Source organism: Centroberyx affinis, unplaced genomic scaffold (assembly GCF_046629955.1).
Source record: "Centroberyx affinis isolate AG114_WGS23_722 - 3 ecotype Tasmania unplaced genomic scaffold, CSIRO-AGI_Caff_v1 ptg002325l_1, whole genome shotgun sequence".
NCBI lineage: Eukaryota > Metazoa > Chordata > Actinopteri > Beryciformes > Berycidae > Centroberyx > Centroberyx affinis.
Window position 1 is genome coordinate 56,204 of NW_027280593.1, and position 21,906 is coordinate 78,109.

Genomic DNA, 21,906 nt, shown 5'->3' on the forward strand with positions numbered 1-21,906 from the left:
GGAGCAGCGCTGCAGACTCACTCGCACCCGTCCTTCTTTTGCCGGAGCCGCAATGCGTCACCAAGCCACGCCCTCCGCCGGTGAGGGCTGCGAGCTGACGTCAGAAAGAGGCCGGGGCGCACGGAGCTGAAATCACGCTGCATTCACGTCTCCTTGTTATGATAATGAAGTTTTCCCTCTTATAATTTTTTTTTTTAACACACTTACCCTGTACTGATATGGTCTTTGATAAAAACAAAAATGCTGCATTCACGTCATACGAATGGCAAGGCTACTATCAGCTACAAATGTGTATAAGGTAAATTTTTGTTATGCCCCCTAGTGTGTTATGTTCATCTCTATTATTTTTGTATACTTGTTTGTATATAAGGCCTGTAATTTTGCACATTAGTCTTGTCCAAATGAAAATGGTTCAGAATAGATAAAAGACTGGTTGAAGTTAATGAGACTCAGTTTGCAGTAAAAGTGTCTGGGTATGACAGCTGAAAACACAGAAACACAGATTCTCCTGTCAACACACACACACACACACACGCACGCACGCACGCACGCACAACCGTTCGATGTTTTGGCAAAATTGTTCTTCCATCCTTCATAGTAAAGCACAGAGAAGTGAATTGAAAGTGACTGACATCAGTGTTTAGCTTGATGTCTCCAAGAGTCTTTATTTGATGATGATGATAATGATGATGATGATGATGATGATGATGACCAAAAACATATACAAAAACATACTGGCAGGTGTCGAAATTCAGAGCCTCTCTGCTCAGCAGTCCTTCCTTGTGTTTTATGCTTTTGTTCAATAGAATATACATTTCTCCAATTCACTGCGAGGCTTTTAAATATTTTATTTATCCTTTTGAGGACAAAACTCTTACGAAATATCATTCAGTGAAATAACTGGAGTTCAATGCAATCCATGAAGTTATGGCCTCTAACAGATGCTCATTCACTCAATAAACCTTTAGCGCCACCGTGTGGCCATGAAGCATCACAATATGAGGACAGTCGTAAAAAGGTGAAGTGATGGGACTGTAGGTACAGGTACAGGTTCCCATTCATACAACTCTGATGGGAACCAGTGTTCACAGCATTGTTGTACTGATTACATAGGAACACATTGTTGCCATGAAATATTTTAATGGATTTTTGACTGTTTTTTAGTTTTGTTTATTTTCACAGTGATAAAACAACATAGAAGTGACGTGACAAAAAGGAAACCAGAGTTAAAATATGATGATGATTGCCTGCACTTCTGTGCAGGTGAGATAAGAAGAGGCTTATAAAATCATCTCACTGTTGCTGGAGGCATTGCCTATTCATATTTCTGTTATATCTGAATATTGGCTAACATTACCTCCCAGGACATAACTGCTGCACATGACCCATCAACTAAAAACTGTGAGGAACATCCAAACTTAGCTTTCTTGCCTCAAGGGGAATGGAGCAAACCTGTTACAAGCCTATCAGGTTACTGGGACAGGAAGGCAAAATACAGGCCCACCAATAAACAGACTCATCTCTCAGTGAAACATCGTCCCATAGCTGGAAGGTCACAAGTTAATAATCAAAATCACTGTAAAGATTGCCATATTACCGGGAGATGTAACAGATAATGCTACATCTAATGACCACATAAATGTAGATACTGCCTCTATCAAAGACTCTGGTTGTGCATCATAAATAGGTAATGGGCTCCAATCATGCACTATAATGTCTCACTGAGGCCGACTGCTTCAATTCAATAATGATTTTATTTCCAGAGGATCGTATTAATCAACAGAACATGTACAGAGACATACAGAGCATGCCATTTCATATACAGCATGATATACAACCCAAATGGACACAACAAGGTTAATATAAATCTCTGGCCTAAGACAACTGATGAGAACATGAACTTCCTTTAAAATGAAACCGGAAATTATTTAAACATTCCTCGAAATATCCTTAATGTCCACCTGAGGTTAAATTAAGTCTCTTACAAAATGGCAGTGGTGGCATTTTGAGTAACTGTCACCAGAGGTATTATACATTTTCCATTTCAAAATGCCATACGTTTTCCAGAGCTTAAAGTTACAATGAAATTAAGAATTACTTTTAGTTACTTTTCCATGTCATTAAACACATCAATTTAACAATAAATGCCAAAAGATGTACACAATTTGTATATATTTATATATATATTTTTTATAGTGAAACCCAATTATTTTTACTTCCTGGAAAATGGTGCATTTTTAACGGTGACTTCATCCTGTACCAGTAGGCATAAATAAAATATAATAATAATAATTTATAGGGACTTTAATTTCTTAACTGGGCTGGCAATCAGTACAATTTATGCTTATAGTGGCAGCTATTAAGACCATATCGCTTCTATAGTTGAAGATTATTTCTCACAACAACAAATATTACAATATGTGAAATAACAGTGGCTCTGTAACTACACAACATACTGACCAACAGGGTCTTCGTAGGCTTTTGTGCAATCCCCAAACGTTTTCAACATCTGAAAATTATTCAGTTCATTTTCCAGACATTTCCAGAGCTGTGTACGAACCCTACAGCACTGAAAATAAACTAAGACGGTTCTTAAATAAGACGCTCCTAAACAGCCACACAGAACTGACAATTTCTTACCAGCTCTTTTGTGCAATAAATTAAATCTGCATTAGTGTACTTTAACAAGAAACTAGAAAAGTTTCTATATGCCAACAGGGGCATGATGAAGCAGTTTGGCACATATCAAAGTGTGCCACTAAAAACTGGATGTTGTGTGCAAAGGTCCTCTATTCAGGACTACTGGGTCACCGTGATTGGAGCTGTGGAAATAAGGACATGAAAATGAACATTAAAAGGTATATTTAAGATTTTTGTGGCATTGTAGAACATGTATTAATCTCATTAAACCCTTAAAGGCTTGATACAGTACTTACAGTTATATGGGCTACGCCACTGTCTGAGCACACCGCTCCATTGTGTGCTGGGCTGGATTCCGAACCTCGCTATAAAAATTGAAGGTTTGAGCAACTAGGTCTAGCAATTTGACATATAAACATCATTTTTTTAAAAAGACACTGTTTTGTTTTTTCATGCGCAAACTCTCCCATTGTGCACACAAGAGCAGCAACCCACAATCAACTGATTTGTTCACACATCGGCACAGGACCGCTACTGATTTCAACAGGAATGTGTTTTGAAAGATCCCAAGTCACAACAGAATACACAGGAATGAAAAACTCCCAACTATATTCCAGAGAGAGATACATAGAAGGCAAAGGTAGTGCTTGAAATAGTCTCTACTCCACATTGTAGATCCCTTGTTTATGAAATCTTCATACATTTAAAACTACAGAGGCTTGATCAGTGCATACTTTTTAGCATACATCATTAAGGCTAGCAGACAAATACATACTTGCTGGTATATCAGTGTTACAGAAGATGGGTGGTCAGACTGTAATCGTGCAGTTAGTTCATTATACTGTCTTGTAATAACACTGCACTGACATTAAAGGAATGCTGAGGCAAAGGTGAGTCAGCAACCAGGACAGATGGTTTCTGCGCTCTCTGGAATACAAAGACTTTGTTTCTAAAGTGCTATACACCGATTTTGTGGAAATAAATCATTCCCCAAAGTAGGGCTGGGCGATAATTCAATATTATCGTTTATCGTTTTCAGTGGAATCATATCGTGATGATATGAAGATATTTTAATATCGTGACACACATTTCTGCTGTCTGAATTGATGATGACAAGCAAATTTTACTTAAAAACTCTCATAAAATGAGGTATGGTAGGAATATTATTTGAATATTTCTGTTTCGTTTGACACCACACCTAACATTACCATTCGGTTCAACGAGATGAACATTAATTTGATTATTTAACGTGATTTTGCATACATGAACCATATTGTGATATATATTGATATCGAGAAAAATCCTTATGATTATCATGATATTGATTTCAACCATATCGCCCAGCCCTACCCCAAAGTTCATCATTAAATATCTTTAAAACATAGAAGGTCTGTTTGTTCAAGTTTTAGTCAACCAAGGATTTCAGTCATCTTCTATCCTTGAAAAAGTATCATAATCTGTTTTAGTTTTGTGCAATCAATCATTTTACAACATAGATGTGATTTTTTTTTAAATAATGAAAATATAAATTTTGGAGCAAACTGTTCAAAAAACATCGTTCAGCCTAATCCTGAGAGGTCCTGCTTCCATGTTCCCTTTTATGATGAGACAGAGGGAATGATGGGAAATGAGGAGAATGTACAACTGAAAATCTGAAAACAGACCAATCCCAGGTGTGACACACAGGCAGGCAAAAAATGAAGAAGATTGATGAAGAGTCCCCAAACGGAGGTAAAGTGCCAAGTACAATCAACAACTGAAGAACTCTTTTTTGCTCCTCTTTGAACACAACCACCAGAGGGAGACATGTTGACTTCTCCTCCCCGAGTCTTCCCAATCCTCAGCCAAAAAGACAGAAAACCAAAAAGACAGAGAGAAACAGACAGCCTCTCCATGCAGTCTACTCTACATCTGAGGCGTCGTTGTCAGAGAGGTGGCGGCTGCTGCCTTTTACCCGCATGTATTGGACATGGCGATTGCCGTCGTGCGAGGAGGCTCCACAGGAGCAGAGGGGACCGGCGAACAGGTTCTCGATCTCCTCCAGCTGGAGGCCCTGGGTCTCCGGGAGGCAGCCCAGGATGAAGAGCAGGCCGAGCCCCACCAGGCCCGCGTACAGGAAGAACGCCCCTGAGGAGGAGGAGAGGCCCAATCACACTTTAGCTTTTTAACTCAGGGTATATGCAGGAATCCTGAAGTTAAATTCAATACCTTTTCAAGTTCAAGTTCAAGTTTATTTATATAGCACATTTCATACGACAGGCGTAGACTCAATGTGCTTCAAAATAAAAAGCAAAAAATAGGCAAAGATCATACATGACAAAAACATATAAGATAGGGACATATAACATAAGAAGGTATTACATAAATAAAAACATATAAGAAGATAAAAAATATATAAGGTATTACAATAAAAAGGAATACAATAAGAAGGTATTATCACTATTATTAAAAAGGGAATAATAGTAATAATACTGATTCTAAAATAAAATACAATAAAAGTTCTCCTGTTAACCACACACTTTAAACCTAACTAAAAGCTTGCGAAAAGAGATATGTTTTTAGTCTGCTTTTAAAGGAAGACACTGTTGTAGCAGACCTTAGTTTATGTGGTAGAGAATTCCAGAGAGTAAGACCATAATGACTGAAGGCACCATAAGCTGATTTAGAGTTTATTCTAGGTATAGTGAAGAGACCTTTATTTGATGATCTAAGGGATCTGTCCGGTGTGTATTCAGTGAGTCTTAGTTTTTAAGACCTTTTCAATATATTTTAAGACCTCAACGCCACTTCGAGCTGTAACCGGTTACATCAGCGACACACCTTTAACTTACATTTACTATACATTGATTTTGAGATTGCAAAACTAAACAGTCTTAGTTTGTGATAACTTCTATGGACCACTGTATCAATACAATAGAATTCAGATAGGCCGCCCGGTGCACAAGAGGGCGTCTCTTAACTTCCGGGTTATGCATTACTGTTTCCAGTTGTAGTTTGTTGTAGTAGTTGTGAGGAGCAAAATAAATAAATTCACACAAACTTTTAGCACACAAACTCTTTGGACAAATACGCTATTCATATTGGAAAAAATAGCTACAAAATTTAATACCTCATAAAATGGTGATTAAGACTTTTTTAATACTTTTTAAAGGGCCTTAATTTTCACTAAATTGATTTATTACCTTTGAATACTTTTTAAGATCCCGCGGACACCCTGTAACTGATGACCGTATCCAGAGCGAGTTACAGTGAGTGAGCTGGTGGGGGTTCAGTGTCTAGCTCAAGGACACTCTGACAGGACACATGGTTGTTGATGGACACACATTGGTTGTTGCAGGGATCAGATTAGAGGCCTTTTAGTTACAGGCGGTCTCTAATCAGTAGGCCAGCCTTTCCTCTTGACACAGAGTGCTTATTTGTTTTGTAGTAAAGTTTGTTATATTTGGTCTGAACCATAGTAGAAAAGTTGATTTTGATGCATTTCTGTATTTGGTTCATTTAGGTTCATACTGCCCAATTACAAGTGAAGCAGGGCTTGTAAACGTCACAGACTCAAAAGTAAGTCATTCAGTTTTGGTAACCTGTCATCCTACCAGGTTAGAGATTTTGGTCAAAACAAATCTGACTCCAGTCCCTGTAACTTTAGCTGAGCATGACAGACTTATCAGCGCTCTTTGCTGTAATTTCCCTTCTCTGGTGTTCATACCAGCTAGGAACAGATGAAGAGATAGCTGAATATGAGCGTCAGTCCAAGCTGCGGTTTGTCATGCTAGGCTTTCCAAACATGAGGAAGTGCTGGCTATCAGGTATCACATCCATCTCCTTGTACCTGTAAAACCTTGTGTTTTGAGGGCATTTCCTGACGGTGGTTTGAATTATGTTCTCACCTAAACCGCATCGCAGATCGCTTGGAAGGGAACTGAAACATTTGCATTTTCAGGAATCTCTTTGCACTTATTTAGTGCCACCAAATAAGAACTAAAGGAGTCAACGCACCAGATTTCCAAAAAACTGCATCATGCATGCTTGGTATGAACTCGCCCATAGAAGATATCAACCAGTCCGTCCATCCATGCATTTTGTTTTTCTATTCATCAATATACAACACTGTATACAATAATATAAAATACCAATATACAAAAAATAAACGACTGTTGGACAAAAACATTGAGTGTTGGAGTAGTGTAATGTTCAGAAAAGCCAGGTTGCGACCAGCAGGTTTTTGGTTTGCATCCCTTTACCAACATGACAGCAACTACTGCTGAGGTGCCTGTGAGCAACAATTTCACCTCCAACTTACTCCAGTGGAGCTGCTCAGTGACCAACAGTAGAAGCCTGTGGTTGTGACACTCCCTAATGTAAATATAGGTATGCAACCGTCCCTTCCTTTTCAATTCCTCTCCCACACTACTGTGCTGTTGCTGTAAACAAGAGAGTGTTCATAGAAACCTTCGCTGGTTATATAAGGAGCAAAAACAAACAGGAAGTTGTGCACATTTTAGGGACAACAGGCAAAATCAACACTGAGAGGTTATGAAGGAACTGAGCAATACTATGAATTTTATACGGTCCATTAAACGGACATTAAAAGGGACAGCAAGGTAGCCTTAGAAATACCATCCTGCAACTTAAAAGTTATAATCCGTGACATTTAATATAAATGTCAGTTTTGCTGCTCTCTATTGCAGAATGATAGAACACAGTAGTGATTCAACCTACATCCAGTTCATGAAAGCATTTACATTTCCTGTTCTAAACAGCTGGAGTCTGGTAGCTCTTTCCTGGGCTCTTACCATGCGTTTTCCGTTTCCAGCTTGTTTGGAATAAATAGAAGAAGAAGAACTGGGTTGTTAGGATGAGGAGCGATAGCCACCATGGCTGAACAGACAAGGAAAAGAGAAACTCAAACCGCATCAACAGAAAATCCAAGGAAAAAGACGTCACAGTCCTGCCCACAAATGTTTGATTGACAGGTGATCTCTGGGAAGACCAGTACATAAACACCACAGCAATGAGCGCTGAGCACCAGAGATGGAGACTAAATAAAAAAGAAAAACGGTTCACTCTGTGCAACAGCCATGTTTGCTTCTGTCTATGTGTCCTAGGGCAAGGCACTGATCCCAGCTCACACACTGTAAACCGCTCTGGATAAACGCATCGTTTTAACGCCTAACGTGTAAATGTAGATGGTAATTCATCGTATTTACCGTCATCTCAGTTACTGATGGAGCTCTTACCATAATAAGTCAGATACTCAGCGATGTGGAGGAAGGTCAGGGACACCAGGACGTTGAAGGTCCAGTTGACGCTGGCTGAGCAGGCGTTGCAGGTGCTGCGGGCCCACAGAGGGTAGATCTCCGAGTTCACCGTCCACGGCATGGGACCCATACCTGCCCCACACACACACACACACATTTTAATATTTATGTGCCTAATATTCATTGGATTAGTCATTAGATTCATATCAGGTTAAAAAAAAAACTTGGTAGATTAGGTATTCATTAATATTAAGCATGCATTAATATTCATATGCATAATATTTGTTAGTGTAGATATTTTTTAAATATTCATATGCATTCCATCCATATTTATCACATCCAAATCGTCGGACATGTGGGAAAACGCTTGTAAAAAAAAACCTAAAAACACACACACTTGAAAAATGAATTTCAACGCTATTTGTTACTAATTATTAAATGGTTTATGAAATTTAAAATAACTTTTTTTCTTTGAATATGTATTTTTAATACATTAGTACATTGTACATCACAATAATACAATAGCGATCACAACCCCACAGCACACACACACACACAAGACATTAACATGTTTGCGTTTGAGCAGAAAAAGCACTAGAAAAGAAGTTATAATTTAGCTATTATTATTAGAATCTATTTTTAAAAGGCAGAAACTGGTTCAGAACAATCAGAGATGGTTTGTGTCACGGTGCGTGAAATATGTGTGTAAACACTTTGTTCTCTGGGCTGGAAAAAATTCTTTATAGATCAAAGATATTTTCAAGTCATTATCATCTTTTTTCTATTTTTAAATACAGAAGCCACTTCAGAACAATCTGAGATGGTTCATGTAGTAACGTGTGAAAATAAATAGAACGACCCATCCATAATTCATGGTGAAGCGCGAAAGACTGTTAGATAGGGGGAAAAAAGAGAAAGTCATGTCAAACCTGGAGCAAAGAAGGCGAGGTAGAGGATGAGGCCCAGCAGGACGACCCATGAGTAGGACGTGGGACAGTAGTCGTAGGCCCAGAGCGGGCTGTCAGTCGCCTCGGTCTGGTTGGAACACCTGGATGAAACATAAGTGCAAGGAACAACATGAAAACTACACTTCCTGTAATCTTTTAGCTCTACAACATCGTGCTATGACTCTCTCATGCATCTATCTCAACTATCTGTCTCCCTCTGAGTCACACACACACACACACACACACACACACACACACACATACACAGAAAATCAGTGTCCGACCTGCCCCAGGCCGCGTGCTCTGTGGACGCTTGATTGACAGGAATGCAGGAGGAGTCGTACACTCTGGTGCCGTTCTCACGATAACAAAATCCACAGGCGGGATCCAACATGCAGCGATCACAGGACCTGGAGGACAGAACAGAATGTAACACCTCTCACTATCTACTGGGCCGCAGACAGGCACACACACACACACACACACACACACACACACACACACACACACACACACACACACACACACACACACACACACACCACTCCTTTAGCTGTGATAACTTCACTTGAGCCTCTGATAAAAACATCTGCAGAAGATATCTAATACACGGCATGGGTATTATTTATCATTATTTATTAAATTCTGTAATCATCAATCTGTAATGGTCAGTGCATTCCAGGAGTTATTTTGTGATTATAATTTACCTTATTGGTGTACCCACTTTCCCTCAAAACTGCTTCATCCATTTCTACTTCAGTTAGTGATTGCCTACATTTCCCAGAATGCCTTTTGACAACCCACAGAGAACCTGCCTGGATTTGTTGTATTCAGCTGTGGGTTTTCTATGTAGATGGAGAGAGTGATAGTGATAGCAGAGAAAAAGTTGTGATCCTTACTCAAACCACAACATGTCTTTCCATGTCTTGTGGCTGCATTGCATTCTGGTCTATTGAGGCTACTGCTGGTGGAGACATTGGTCTCTCTGCCTCTTCTATAATGGATTTCTCCCTGTATGATTGCTTAATGTCGATGCAAAATGGTGAGTCTAGAAAGAAGCCGTAACGTGACATGACGTCACACCATCTACGTTTGGCCAGTTATCCACAAACAACAAACCACCAAATAATAAAATGGGCCCAGAAATAAAATGTATATGCCAATAGCTGTTTTTTTTGGTAGTTTCGTTTTGTTTTTTTTTCGTGTTTTTTTTTGAACAGTCTTATGGTGCTTTAGGGTGGAATTTTCCTTTTGAAACAGGACACTCACCAGCTACCTAGAAGCTACAGTCACTTGAATATGATCTGGATTGATATGTATAGTCTGCTGCCCAAGTATGTCTTGCACTGTCCCTTTGCACTGTATATCAAGATCCATGTCACCTAGACAAATCCCAGTCCATGTGTTGTACTTGGCTATTAATGGTGTTACATGTAGCATTTTTGTGTTTCTCTAAATCAAGGCCACATTTCCCTTAAACCCAGTTGCTTCCTGCCTCAAAGAGGATGTCGCCACTTTCCCACCCTCCAGTAAATTTCCTGTGAAATCCGACCCGGTGGCTCGTAATGTAAAATGCAGTGTAGAGGCCGGTAGAGACTGCCAGTCTTCTCAGCGATGGTCTCACTTGTTTTCAGTGTTTACACCAATGTCTCAAAATGAATGCAGTAATGATTTCTTGATGATAAAATGCTACACACAGCATCCTTAAAGTGATTGTAATATTTATCCTGAATATTTCTTCCCTGTGTAGTGTGTAGTGGCTGACTGCGATGTGTGTAATCTTACCCATACAGTGTGCAGGTGGAGTTGAGAGGGTCGAGCGGGTGGAGGGAGACGGGGGGAGCGTTCTGGGCCGATAGTAAGAACCCCAATGCCAGCACAATCAGACTCAGACCAGAACCTGCATTAGAGACAAAAAAATCATGAGCGCTGAGAAAGAAGATATGTATGAGGATTAATTCTGTTAGTGCTGTACACTGGCTTCGGTAGGCATGCAAAGAAATTGGCTATTAAACCGTTTTTGTGAAGAATTAAAAACATAATTTACATCATGCGGTCCTTAGTGCAGGGGGTCTTAAACTTTCTCAAAGGTCCTTCAAATCAATATATTTTAGCCCGACAACTGCCCCATATAACTTCCCATCTAACAAAATGTTATCAATTTAAACTCGACTGACAAAGAATGGTATATTAAGAATGGTATATTATGAGTGAAGAATGATATATTACTGTAGATACAACTCTATCTACAGTTGAGGTGTCAGGGCAGTGAGAAACTGTCCTGTATCCTTGAGTAAGACTCTGAACCCCTACTTCCCTGCTCATTGTAAGTCACTCCTAAAATGCCTAAAATGCAACTGCCGTGATAACAGTGGAAAGCCAAAAAAGATCAAAACACTGCTGTCTCAATATAATACAGTAAAGTACAACAATAAAAGGCAAAAAAACAAACAAAAAGGGGTATAAAAATACAAAGTATTTCATATACATGCATGTACTGTATATACAGTATATATTAATATTATTAATAGCCTAGAATATGTAATTTAGGAGAAATAAAATAAAATAATATACCAAAAACAACACCCCCCCACCCCCTACCCCAAATGACGATATTACATAAAGCACAATATTTTGATGGGACAGTATTGTGATATTAAATTTTGGATATCGCCCAAGCCTATTTCCCGTTCCACACGTTGGGAACCAGTGCCCTGGGAATATGAAATGAAGTCTCACTGAATTTGTTGGCATTGTTATTTAGCACCGCATTTATTAGCTGCTCTAATCTCGATGATGTCAGAGACACAGACCTGAAATGCTGCCCAGGGTCAGCTTCCTGCGGCCCACCCTCTCCACCAGCCACACCCCCACCAAGGTGAACAGGAAGTTGATAGCAGCGGTTGCCGAGGCCAACCAGATGGCCTGCTTGTCGTCTCGCACCCCTGACATCTGCAGAATAGTTGCACTGTAGTACCTGGATGTGGACAAAGAGGAGTCAGTCTCTTCATTTTTGCCAGATGAACATCATGCAGGAATTAACTTGAACACCTCAACTAAGAACAAAGTCTTCTGAGAGTGACGAACCAGCAGCTTTTCCACTTGGACTGGTCAGGAACATTAACAATACACAGAATCAGATGTGACTATCCTTTGAGCTTGTACAAGGGTGGGTGAGAGAAGGTATGTCTTTGGGATTATCAAGCGGGAAGGAGATAACTATGTGGGAGCTGGTACAGGACAACCAGACTACCTACATGACGGTGTTGATCCCAGACAGCTGCTGAAACATCTGGAGGCCACAGCCAACGATCAGAGCCCTGCGTGTCGGGCCGTGGTTGAGGATTCGCCAAATAACAAGGCCCCCTACAGGACGAGAAATCACCGATTTAAAAAGGCTTGTCGTCACTGGAAATCAAGTAACATGACTGGCACATGTAATACTTTTGAGTTTTGCTCTGGAAGGAGTGGATTAGCATCAAGAATTAGCTACCAATAAGAGTAAAAACAGCCTAAAATCAACATGTATGTACAGCAAACAAATAATATCAGAAGAAAGATTTCTGGCTGAAGAACATCTTGATGTCTGTAATACCAATTGAGGCATTCTTACCATTGTTCTTTCTCTGTCATCAAAACAAACCATCTAACCATAAAGAAGGTGCCACTACTCATCTAAAACAGCATGAATGTGAAAATCTCTATTTCAAAATGCAATATATCCATTTTGAAAAACAAAAAACAAAAAAAAAACCTTGGAATCTATTATTCAACATGTCTAAAATATAGAAGATCCAGTAAAAACTAAATCATTTTCTCAACCAAGGAAGTTAATCAAAATCAAAACTTTGACTCGACACATAAACTACCTACCACGCTTCAAAACATACCTGTATTCACTTTCATTTTTTAAAAATTATATTTAATTTAATTTAATTAATAAATGTAATTTTGAAACAACATTCCTACTGCATTTTTTGTACCGTTTTGATAGAAATCTCTCACCTCCGCTCGCCTCTTTCTCCTCCTCCTCGATGCTGCTCTTGATGGTGTCGTACTCCTCCTCCACACTCTGCCCTCCTCGGATCTGGCCGAGAACTCGGTGGGCCTCTTGGTTCCGGCCCTTCTGGAGGAGCCAGCGGGGGCTCTCCGGCAGGAAGAGGAAGCCCACGAACTGCAGCACGGCCGGGATGACGGACAGACCCAGCATGTACCTGCAGAGGGAGAGAAGGAGGGAGGGAGGGAAGAGTAGAGAGGATGGACGGAGAGAGAGAGAGGGGGTGAGGAGAGAGAAGGGATGTTGAATGGAAGCAGAGAAAGAGACATCTGTCTACACCAGTGGTTCTCAAAGTGGGGTTCGGGGTGTAATGGTAGGAGTATACCACGGTATGGCGCTGTGGACTGGGGGTTTTTGAGGTGTGTATGAGACTGGTAAAAGGGAGAGAACAATAAAAGTTGTTGTATATGTTCCCGGACGTTGTTGTCTTGAATTATGAGGATAATAGAGCAACAATACATGGTGTCAGAAGTGCTACACCCATGTCAGAGTCTAGCAAGACTGTGATGACCAGTTCAACCACTTTAGTGAACGAAGGTGTGTGTCACGAAGCTAAAGACAAGAGGCTAATTCCCGTAAGGGCCAGTGTGGCTAACGGGCTACGTCCACTCTGCACAGTCGATATGGAGCATACGTTAGCAATTACGCCACTGGGATCATTTGACTTTGAACCAAGTTTGTGGCCCACTTGGATCAGACGATTCGAACGCTTCAGGACAGAGTCAGGACTGAATGAAAAAGACGGGGAATACCAGGTAAATTCTCTGATTTATACTATGGGAGACAAGGCCGACAACATACTGGGTTCTCTGCCTCTGATGGCAGCGCAGCTGAAGAACTATGAAACCGTTAAAAGGGCTTTTGATGGACACTTTCTTGGAGTACATAATGTCATCTACGAACGGGCAAAGTTTAACAAAAGAGCCCAGGAAGCTGGAGAGAGTGCAGAGCACTTTATTACTGATGTGCACAAAATGGTGCAACTATGGGGAATTACGTGAGGAAATGATCCGAGATAGGATTGTAGTCGGAATACGTGATGCTACCTTGTCAGTGAGGCTACAGTTAAACCCCAAATTGGATCTAGCCACAGCCATTGCACAAGTGAGGCAACATGAGGAAGTGAAAAAGCAGCAAACTGTCTTGCGCTCAGCCGATTCCCCTGCCCACATGGATGCGGTGGCGTGTCATAAATCTAAGAAAAGTAGCTAGAGGCAGAAAACAAAGCAACATTATGTTCAGAATCCACATCAGTCTTCCTCAACCGCAGTCAAGCCCTGTGGAAGGTGCGGCAAGACTCCAAAGCATTCATGGAGTTTGTGCCTGGCAAAGGATGTTGAATGCAGGAAATGCCACAAGAAGGGACATTTTGCTGCTGTATGCAGGTCAGCTCAAACCCTTAATTCTGTAGAGACAGAGTTAGCTGCAGCATATTTGGGAACAGTGGCAGTACAGAATCCCCAGATAAGATCCTCATGGAAAGAAACTGACTATAAATGGGGGGTCTCTTTGTTTCAAGGTAGAAAAGTGAATACATGAAGGACAGAGATGGCCCACTCTCACCCCCTAGCAGACCTTTGCTTGGCCCTAATAACCTGCCACTGGACGCCATGGGACAAGTGGATGCTGTGTTGCAGAGGGGAGACACAAAGATCGAAGAGGAAGTTTTTATTGTCAGGGGTCTAGCCACACCATTGCTGGGCCTCCCTGCAATCATGAGACTGCAACTGATCCCCCAGCTTCACAACATTGAGGATGAAGAGACAGACATATTTCCGCTCAAATTACCCAGAGGTATTTACAGGGTTGGGCCAACTAAAAGGGGAATACAAAATCAAACTTAAAGAGTCAGCACAGCCTTATGCCCTCTCCATCCCTCGACGAGTAGCTATTCCTCTTAGGAACAAGGTCAAAGAGGAGCTGAATCGGATGGAGGAGATGGGGGTTATAGCCCGTGTTGAGGAACCAACAGAATGGTGTGCAGGTATGGTTCCCCTTGTGAAACCATCAGGAAAAATGCGCATCTGTGTGGACTTAACACATCTCAGTGACAGTGTAGAAAGAGAGTGACTTATCCTGCCGGCAGTGGATGAGACACTGGCAAGATTGGAAGGAGCCACAGTCTTCACAAAACTCGACGCAACGTCAGGCTTCTGGCAGGTGCCGCTGCACAAAGACTCGATGCTACTCACTACTCATCACTCCAGAAGGCAGGTATTACTTCAAAAGGCTGCCTTTTGGAATTGCATCGGCCACAGAGCACTTCCAGAAGAGGATCTCTCAGCTCGTTGAGGGAATGGAAGGAGTGCTCTGCCATGCTGATGATGTCCTTGTGGCAGGAAGAGACCGGCAGAACACGACGACAGGCTGCACAGAGTGTTCACACGATTCAGGGAGGCGGGGCTTACTCTGAATGACAAGTGCCAGTTTGCCATGATGGAAATCAAGTTCCTCGGACATGTCATCAATGCACAAGGCGTCAGGGCGGATCCTGATAAAATTAAAGCAATCCTGGACTTGCCGGAACCAAAGGATGTGGCAGATGTCCGTTGCTTTATGGGCATGGTTAACTTTGTGGGGAAATTTTCCCCACACCTGCCTGAACTGACAAAACCACTCAGAGATCTGCTGAGGAATGACAACAGCTGGATGTGGGACACACCACAAAGAAAAGCGTTCCTGGACACAAAGAAAGAACTCAGCTCGGAAACTGTGTTGGCTCAGTATAGCCCTACCCGAGAGACAGTTGTGTCTGCAGATGCTTCTTCCTATGGACTTGGGGGAGTCCTGACACAAAAACAGCCAGATGGCTTGTGGAGACCGGTCGTCTTCATTTCCAGGAGTCTGACTACAACAGAATCAAGGTATGCTCAAATTGAAAAGGAAGCTCTTGCAGTGACCTGGGCATGTGAGCGCCTGAGTGGATACTTGAGTGGCCTGGACTTCATATTACAAACAGATCACAAACCCCTCATCACACTCCTCAAGTCGAGGGCGTTAGATGACCTCCCGCCCAGGATACTCAGATTCAGAATGTGGCTGCTCAGGTTCAACTTTGATATCATACACGTGCCAGGCAAGAATCTGATAACGGCATACTCTTTGTCGAGAGCACCCCTACCGGCGTCACTCACCAAGGACAAGGAAGAACTGGAGAAGGAATGTAAGGCGTATGTTGACAGTGTGATAGCACACCTGCCAGCAACAACCACAAAACTGGAACAAATCAAGGATGCGCAAAACAGTGACAACACATGCAGACGCCTTAGACACCTCATTAAAAAGGGGTGGCCTAGGGTGCATCCCAAGTCTCTTATTTGATATTTCCTCGCTCCTCGATCCTCGCTTGAACCGGAAGTCGTTCTGGTCCGTCATTTTGAAGGTCGTCCCAAAGCTCTTATTTCTGCTCCGAGGACCGAGGATCGAGGAGCGAGGAGGGATCTCTGAGGAGCTATGAGCGAGGAGACATGAGAGCACCCTTCCCGGAAGACTTTCAGCTGAACGCCATGACGTCAATTCTCCGCCCCTATATCTGGCAAATTTGAACGAGATGGCAGAGAAACAGTACGAGTGTAAATGCCCGTAGACTTGGGATGCACCCCTAGTCACAGGAGAGAAGTCCCCGAACTGTTACTTCCCTGGCCAGACCGATTTGCATGAGGGGGAAGGACTGGTTATGAAAGGAGAGAGACTGGTTATCCCAGACCACATGAGGCTGGATGTCCTGCAGAAACTTCACCAAGGGCATCAAGGGATCAACAAATGCCTTAGAGAGCTAGAGCAAGGGAATCTGTCTGGTGGCCAGGAATCACATCACAGATAAAACAAATGGTGGAACGATGTGAGACCTGTGCTCAGGAAACCCTGCCACCAGTCGAACCATTGATCACAACAGACCTACCGAGCAGGCCATGGCAGAGAGTGGGGGCGGACCTTTTCCAGTGGAAGAATGGTGACTATCTGGTCTTGGTTGACTATTTCTCCAGATACATAGAGGTGTGCAACTTGCCTTGCAACACTTCAGTAAGACAGGTGATTGAGAGGTGCAAAGCTGTCTTCGCTAGGTTTGGATGCCCAGAGGTTCTTATCACAGGTAATGGACCGCAATTCTCCAGCCATGAGTTTGCTCAGTTTGCAAAAGACTTTGACTTCACCCATGTGACAAGCAGCCCCAGATATCCCCGTAGCAACGGAGAAGCAGAAAGGGCTGTCAAGACTATCAAGTCTCTTCTTGTAAAAGAGGGGGTCTTTCACAAAGCTCTGCTGGTGTACAGGGCCACACCCCTAGCTCAAGGGAGCTCTCCGGCACAGCTGATGATGGGAAGGAGGATCTGGACCCCGGTCCCCATTTCATCTGGACAGCTACAACCACAGTGGCCGGATCTCCAGTCTTTTAGAGAGAAGGATGCAGCCCTGAAAACACTGCAACAGCGAGCTTTCAATCGCCAACACCACACGCAGACTCTGCCTCCTTTACCACCAGGACAGAAGGTATGGATCAGGCCTACAAGAACACAAGGGACTGTTATAGGCCCTGCACGCACACCACGCTCCCATGTGGTGGACATACCTGGGGGACAACTGCGCCGCAACCGGTCTCATCTGAGAGTGGTGCCTGTGCCTCAGGTATCCTTTAACACAATGGTCACCAAGTCAGGGCGAGTGTCTAAGCCTCCATATAGACTGGACATTTGAAAATAAAATAAAAAAAGAAAAAGCACATGTAATAGACAAGAACAACACAAAACTGTCTCTTGTTGTTATGTTTCTAAATGGGTAAAGTTCCTAGTTAAAACAGCAGTTTCCAGAAGTTATATGAGGCAACATGTTCTATTTGATTTATCAAGGGAGTGTAACCTTTAGCTAAAAGGGGGAGATGTAATGGTAGCAGTATACCATGGTATGGCGCTGTGGACTGGGGGTTTTTGAGGTGTGTGTGAGACTGGTAAAAGGGAGAGAACAATAAAAGTTTTTGTATGTTCCCGGACGTTGTTGTCTTGAATTATGAGGTTAATAGAGCAACAATACACGGGGTTCCAGGGAGACCCCAGCAAAATGAGAAACAGTTTAATTTCAAGCTGCACTAGGTGAGGTTTTTCACTTTATTAATCCCCTTGGGGAAATTCGGGACAAATTCGGGAAATACACTAATACTACTATTAGTTAGTCAGTGAGCAACATCCTCTCTGCTTGGGGTCAGACAGGGACAGACAGTCAGATAGATAGACAGACAAACAAACAAACCAACATCCTGGCTGGTTACTGGCAGGAGGACGATGTGGAACAAATGCGTACCTCCAGCCGTCGTGCTGCATGTAGCTGAAAGCCCCGTCCACCACACTGGCGATGAACTGGCCACCGGTGATGAAGAGGTTGTTCACAGTGACCAGCTGACCTCTCAGGTGGGGGGGCGAGACCTCTGCTATGTACACAGGAACCGTCATAGAGGCGATGCCTGAGGACAAAGGACAGGGTTTGATTTGGATGCATGTGGAGAGAAATTTACCAAACTCTGGTTTCCTTTGCCTCAGGTTTATCATTGAATATCTTAAAAATATAGGGGAAAATATAGGGGAAATGGTCTGTGAAATGAACTGTATGACTAATAATTTAATATTTTATTGATGTACACCATGCAATACAGTATATAGCCACAAACATTACTGAGTAAAAGAGACTAATTACTGTTGGTTATACCAGCGGTTCCTAAACTTTCGCCAAATGGTTCCGGCAAATGAGAAATGCTTCATGTTCATGATTATTTTACTCCCTAGATGTGGGTGAGACAGGTGAGACAGACCAGTGAGGCAGGTATAAGAACCAGTGTTTTGATTATGGGTCTCCACCTACTCTACAGATAATCATGTAACTCTGTACTAAATCATATCTAATTGCAAAATAGCATTCTCAGATGAGAGTCCCTGGGACAAATGTGGATCTATTTGGGAGTCTTTAACATGCTGATCTGCTATTCTTGAAGACAAGACAAATTAAACCATTTGAGAGGAGAGGGGACAAGTCAGATACACGGCCAAGGAGAAAGCTCTGTCAATTTTGAGACATTAAAGTTGTTTTTTTTTCTCTAGATTTTAGTCATGGATATATGCTGCAATATACAGTATCTACACTCCCATGATCCACAACGTAAATCCAGTTGGTCTGTGAGTTTAACTGTACTGTACACACCCCTAAAGATACAAGAGCCTTAGGGTACTGACTTCTATTCTCATAGTCATGTGATTTCAGTGTTTCATCAAGGAAAATACCAACCTAGTGCCGGTACAGCAGATAAGGTGACTCAACTTTAGGGGTGGGGTGGGGCGGGGCGAGAGGCTTGTTTCTCCTCATTATATACAGGTTTAAATAGCATGTGGTGGTAATGTGAATGGGGAGAATGAATTAGTGACACGCTCCTCTCCCTAAACAACTACTGTCAAGCTGCCCTTGAGCAAGGCAATGAACCCCTGAGCTGCTCAGTGGCCAACTTTAAGATCACAGTCCTGCATTCTTCTTAAAGTTTCCAGAATCACAACGGTTTTTGGTGAAAAAGCGTTTGATTATTTTGCACCCTGGTCTTGGAACAATCTCCAGTCAAAGCTCCAGCTTCACCATTTTATTCCCTTAAATCAGTTAAATCAGTAAACAAATTATCCACAGTCATATGGAACATGTGTGCTCCTGTTTCTGATCAAAATTTTAATAATAAAACTTTTTTTATTGTACATATTTTACTATTTTTGTATTTTCTACTGTACTGTATGTTTTATTGTGTAACCCATGCTGCCATTTCTTGTCCATCCCTTGAAAAGAGATTTTGAATCTCAGTGGGACTTCTTGGCAAAAATAAAAGTTAAATAAATAAAAAAAATTAAAACTGTAGAGCACTGTGTGTGTGTCATGTGTTTGTTTATTTATATATATAGCCCTTTATCACAACCATATCTCAAAGGGCTTAACATATCGTGAGCTTAGAATTATAAGGTTCTATCTGCCTTCAGGATAGTTCTGAGATATTGAGCTTCAAAGTTGTCAGCATCCATTGAGTTAAATGGAGATGGGTCCTTTTGTTTTAGAACTAACTCAGTTTTGACAAAAATAGAAGGTCAGATAGAACCTTATAATACCAAGGTCACGCGATATGTGGGGTGGAACAGCATCATTCTGAAGCTTAGCCGGAAAAGAGCATGCATGCTCAGGTGACTTTCCCTGAATAAACAAGAGACTAAAAATAGTATAGTCCAAACTTTCCAAACACCACAGCAGACTTACCTATACCCAAACCAATTGTAATTCTGCCCACAAGAAGCGTCGCCTTGTCCGCGGCGACACTCAGGACGATCCCCCCGACGGTGAAGACGCTGCTGGCCAGCAGGATGCAGATCCTGCGCCCCAGCGCCCCGTTCAGCAAGCCACCGGTGAGGGCGGAGAGCGCCGCGGCTCCCATGGTGCTGGAAACCAGCAACTCCTGCCACAGGGCGCTCAGGTTCATCTCCTTTTTCAGGAGCAGCATGGCCCCGGAGACCACCCCGGTGTCATACCCGAAGATGAATCCTCCCAGGGCGGAGAAAGACGCCAAGAGATAGATGAACGCCGGTGTGGACGCGTCTTGGTCCAGGGTGTCTGCCCCGGCGGAGGCAGCACCGACCCCGGATGGCGCTCCTATGAGACTCCGCTCTCCATCGTCGGCTGCTTTCTGTCTGCTGCCGCCCATAAGGTTCCTCATACCCTGCAAGTTGTACTCATCGTGGCTGCTGGACATAAGGGAAAGCAGGCGTTAGGTTCACCGGTGTTCAGTTCAACACAGCCTGGGCAAACAAGCTTTTGATCACAGTTTATTGTATCGCTCCTCCGTGGCTTTACATTACAGTTTGGGACCTGTCTCATCGACGGGGAAGGCGGTGTTCGTCATCACCCAGGAGTGTGACGTCGTGTGAAGTCTGCATAGGTGTAGTCAGGTACTATACCCCCCCCCCCATTCTTCCTAATAAAATCCCCCAAAGTGTCAGAGTTGAGAGAAAGTAGCCTGAATAAGTTATGCCATACCAATATCGATCCTACAAGCATACATGTCCTTTGCAGCCAAGTCATTATATTTTATAAACAGTATTGGCGTCTCTATTAAGCACCAATAATTATTAGGTGTATCTGTTTACAAATTCAATCTTTTTACTACAGACCCATAGGTATGAAGGGTAGTATTCGGGTATTCGGCAGTATTGTTTTAGAGTGCCGTAAAGTGATTCGTCCTGTAACAGAGTGCGAATAGAATATGTGCGTGCCTCAAATCAGATCTGTAAAGAATGGGGAACGCTCCGTTTTCTCTCGACTCACGCCAAACTCCGTTCAAAATCGGGTAGTTTAATGATGCCTTGCTTATCGGCACACGTACGTATCTGCTAGAACACAACTTAAAGACCATTTAGGGGTCAAGTTGTTCTGGTAAATTCGGCATATAGATGATTGACCAAACGGCACTTAATTTGAATAAAATCTGAAGTTTTACTGTTGGTTCACACGGCTAGCTAACGCTACACCGCACCGGTGACGTATTTTGGTGGAAGGCAGTGTTAACGTTACTTTGTGTATTGGAGGTACGCCGAACTCAGAAATTCCTCCTAAGGATTTTTAAAAAGTCTCAACTTTAGCTCTACCGGGTATGTACATTCGCCCATAAGCAAAACAATATTAAACTGCCGGGTTTTTAAACGGAATATGGCGCCCATCGGTGCCACGCCAATCACAATACTTTACATATCCGTAAAAACTGACAGACGCCAGCGGAGGCAGCGTATGAAATACATAAATGTCACTCGGCAGTAGCTTAAGATATAAATGTCGACATTAGACACACGCGTAGTCTAAATTAAACTGGACAGTCAGTGCATATTAATCAACTTACATGCTTTATCGAGGGGTTGTTTGACGTGTTGCTGACAGTTGATCCTCCCTGCTGCTGCTGTTGTCTTCCTCTTCACCAAACGGGAAGTTTTTCTTACCGGAGTCA

General features: G+C 42.4%; 1 protein-coding gene across 6 annotated transcripts; it reads right to left on the reverse strand.

The window, feature by feature from the left end:
• Nucleotides 1–1,735: 1,735 nt before the first annotated feature.
• Nucleotides 1,736–21,906, reverse strand: LOC139655763 (proton myo-inositol cotransporter-like). 6 transcript variants are annotated; one of them, XM_071533123.1, is made up of 12 exons: nt 21,802–21,906; nt 20,172–20,650; nt 18,198–18,357; nt 12,851–13,059; nt 12,103–12,211; nt 11,659–11,822; nt 10,631–10,745; nt 9,130–9,255; nt 8,828–8,946; nt 7,878–8,030; nt 4,595–4,767; nt 1,736–3,005 (listed from the first exon to the last, which is right to left on the reverse strand). In XM_071533123.1, exons 2-12 carry the CDS (start codon nt 20,623–20,625, stop codon nt 2,913–2,915), a joined length of 1,875 nt encoding a protein of 624 aa, XP_071389224.1. In that variant the 5' UTR covers nt 20,626–20,650; nt 21,802–21,906; the 3' UTR covers nt 1,736–2,912. The 6 variants fall into 6 exon arrangements, 5 of the variants coding, with proteins under 5 accessions (XP_071389224.1, XP_071389225.1, XP_071389223.1 ...); XM_071533124.1 differs by having other exon boundaries at nt 20,172–20,653; nt 21,802–21,878; XM_071533122.1 differs by lacking the exon at nt 21,802–21,906 and having other exon boundaries at nt 1,736–2,822; nt 2,937–3,005; nt 20,172–20,661.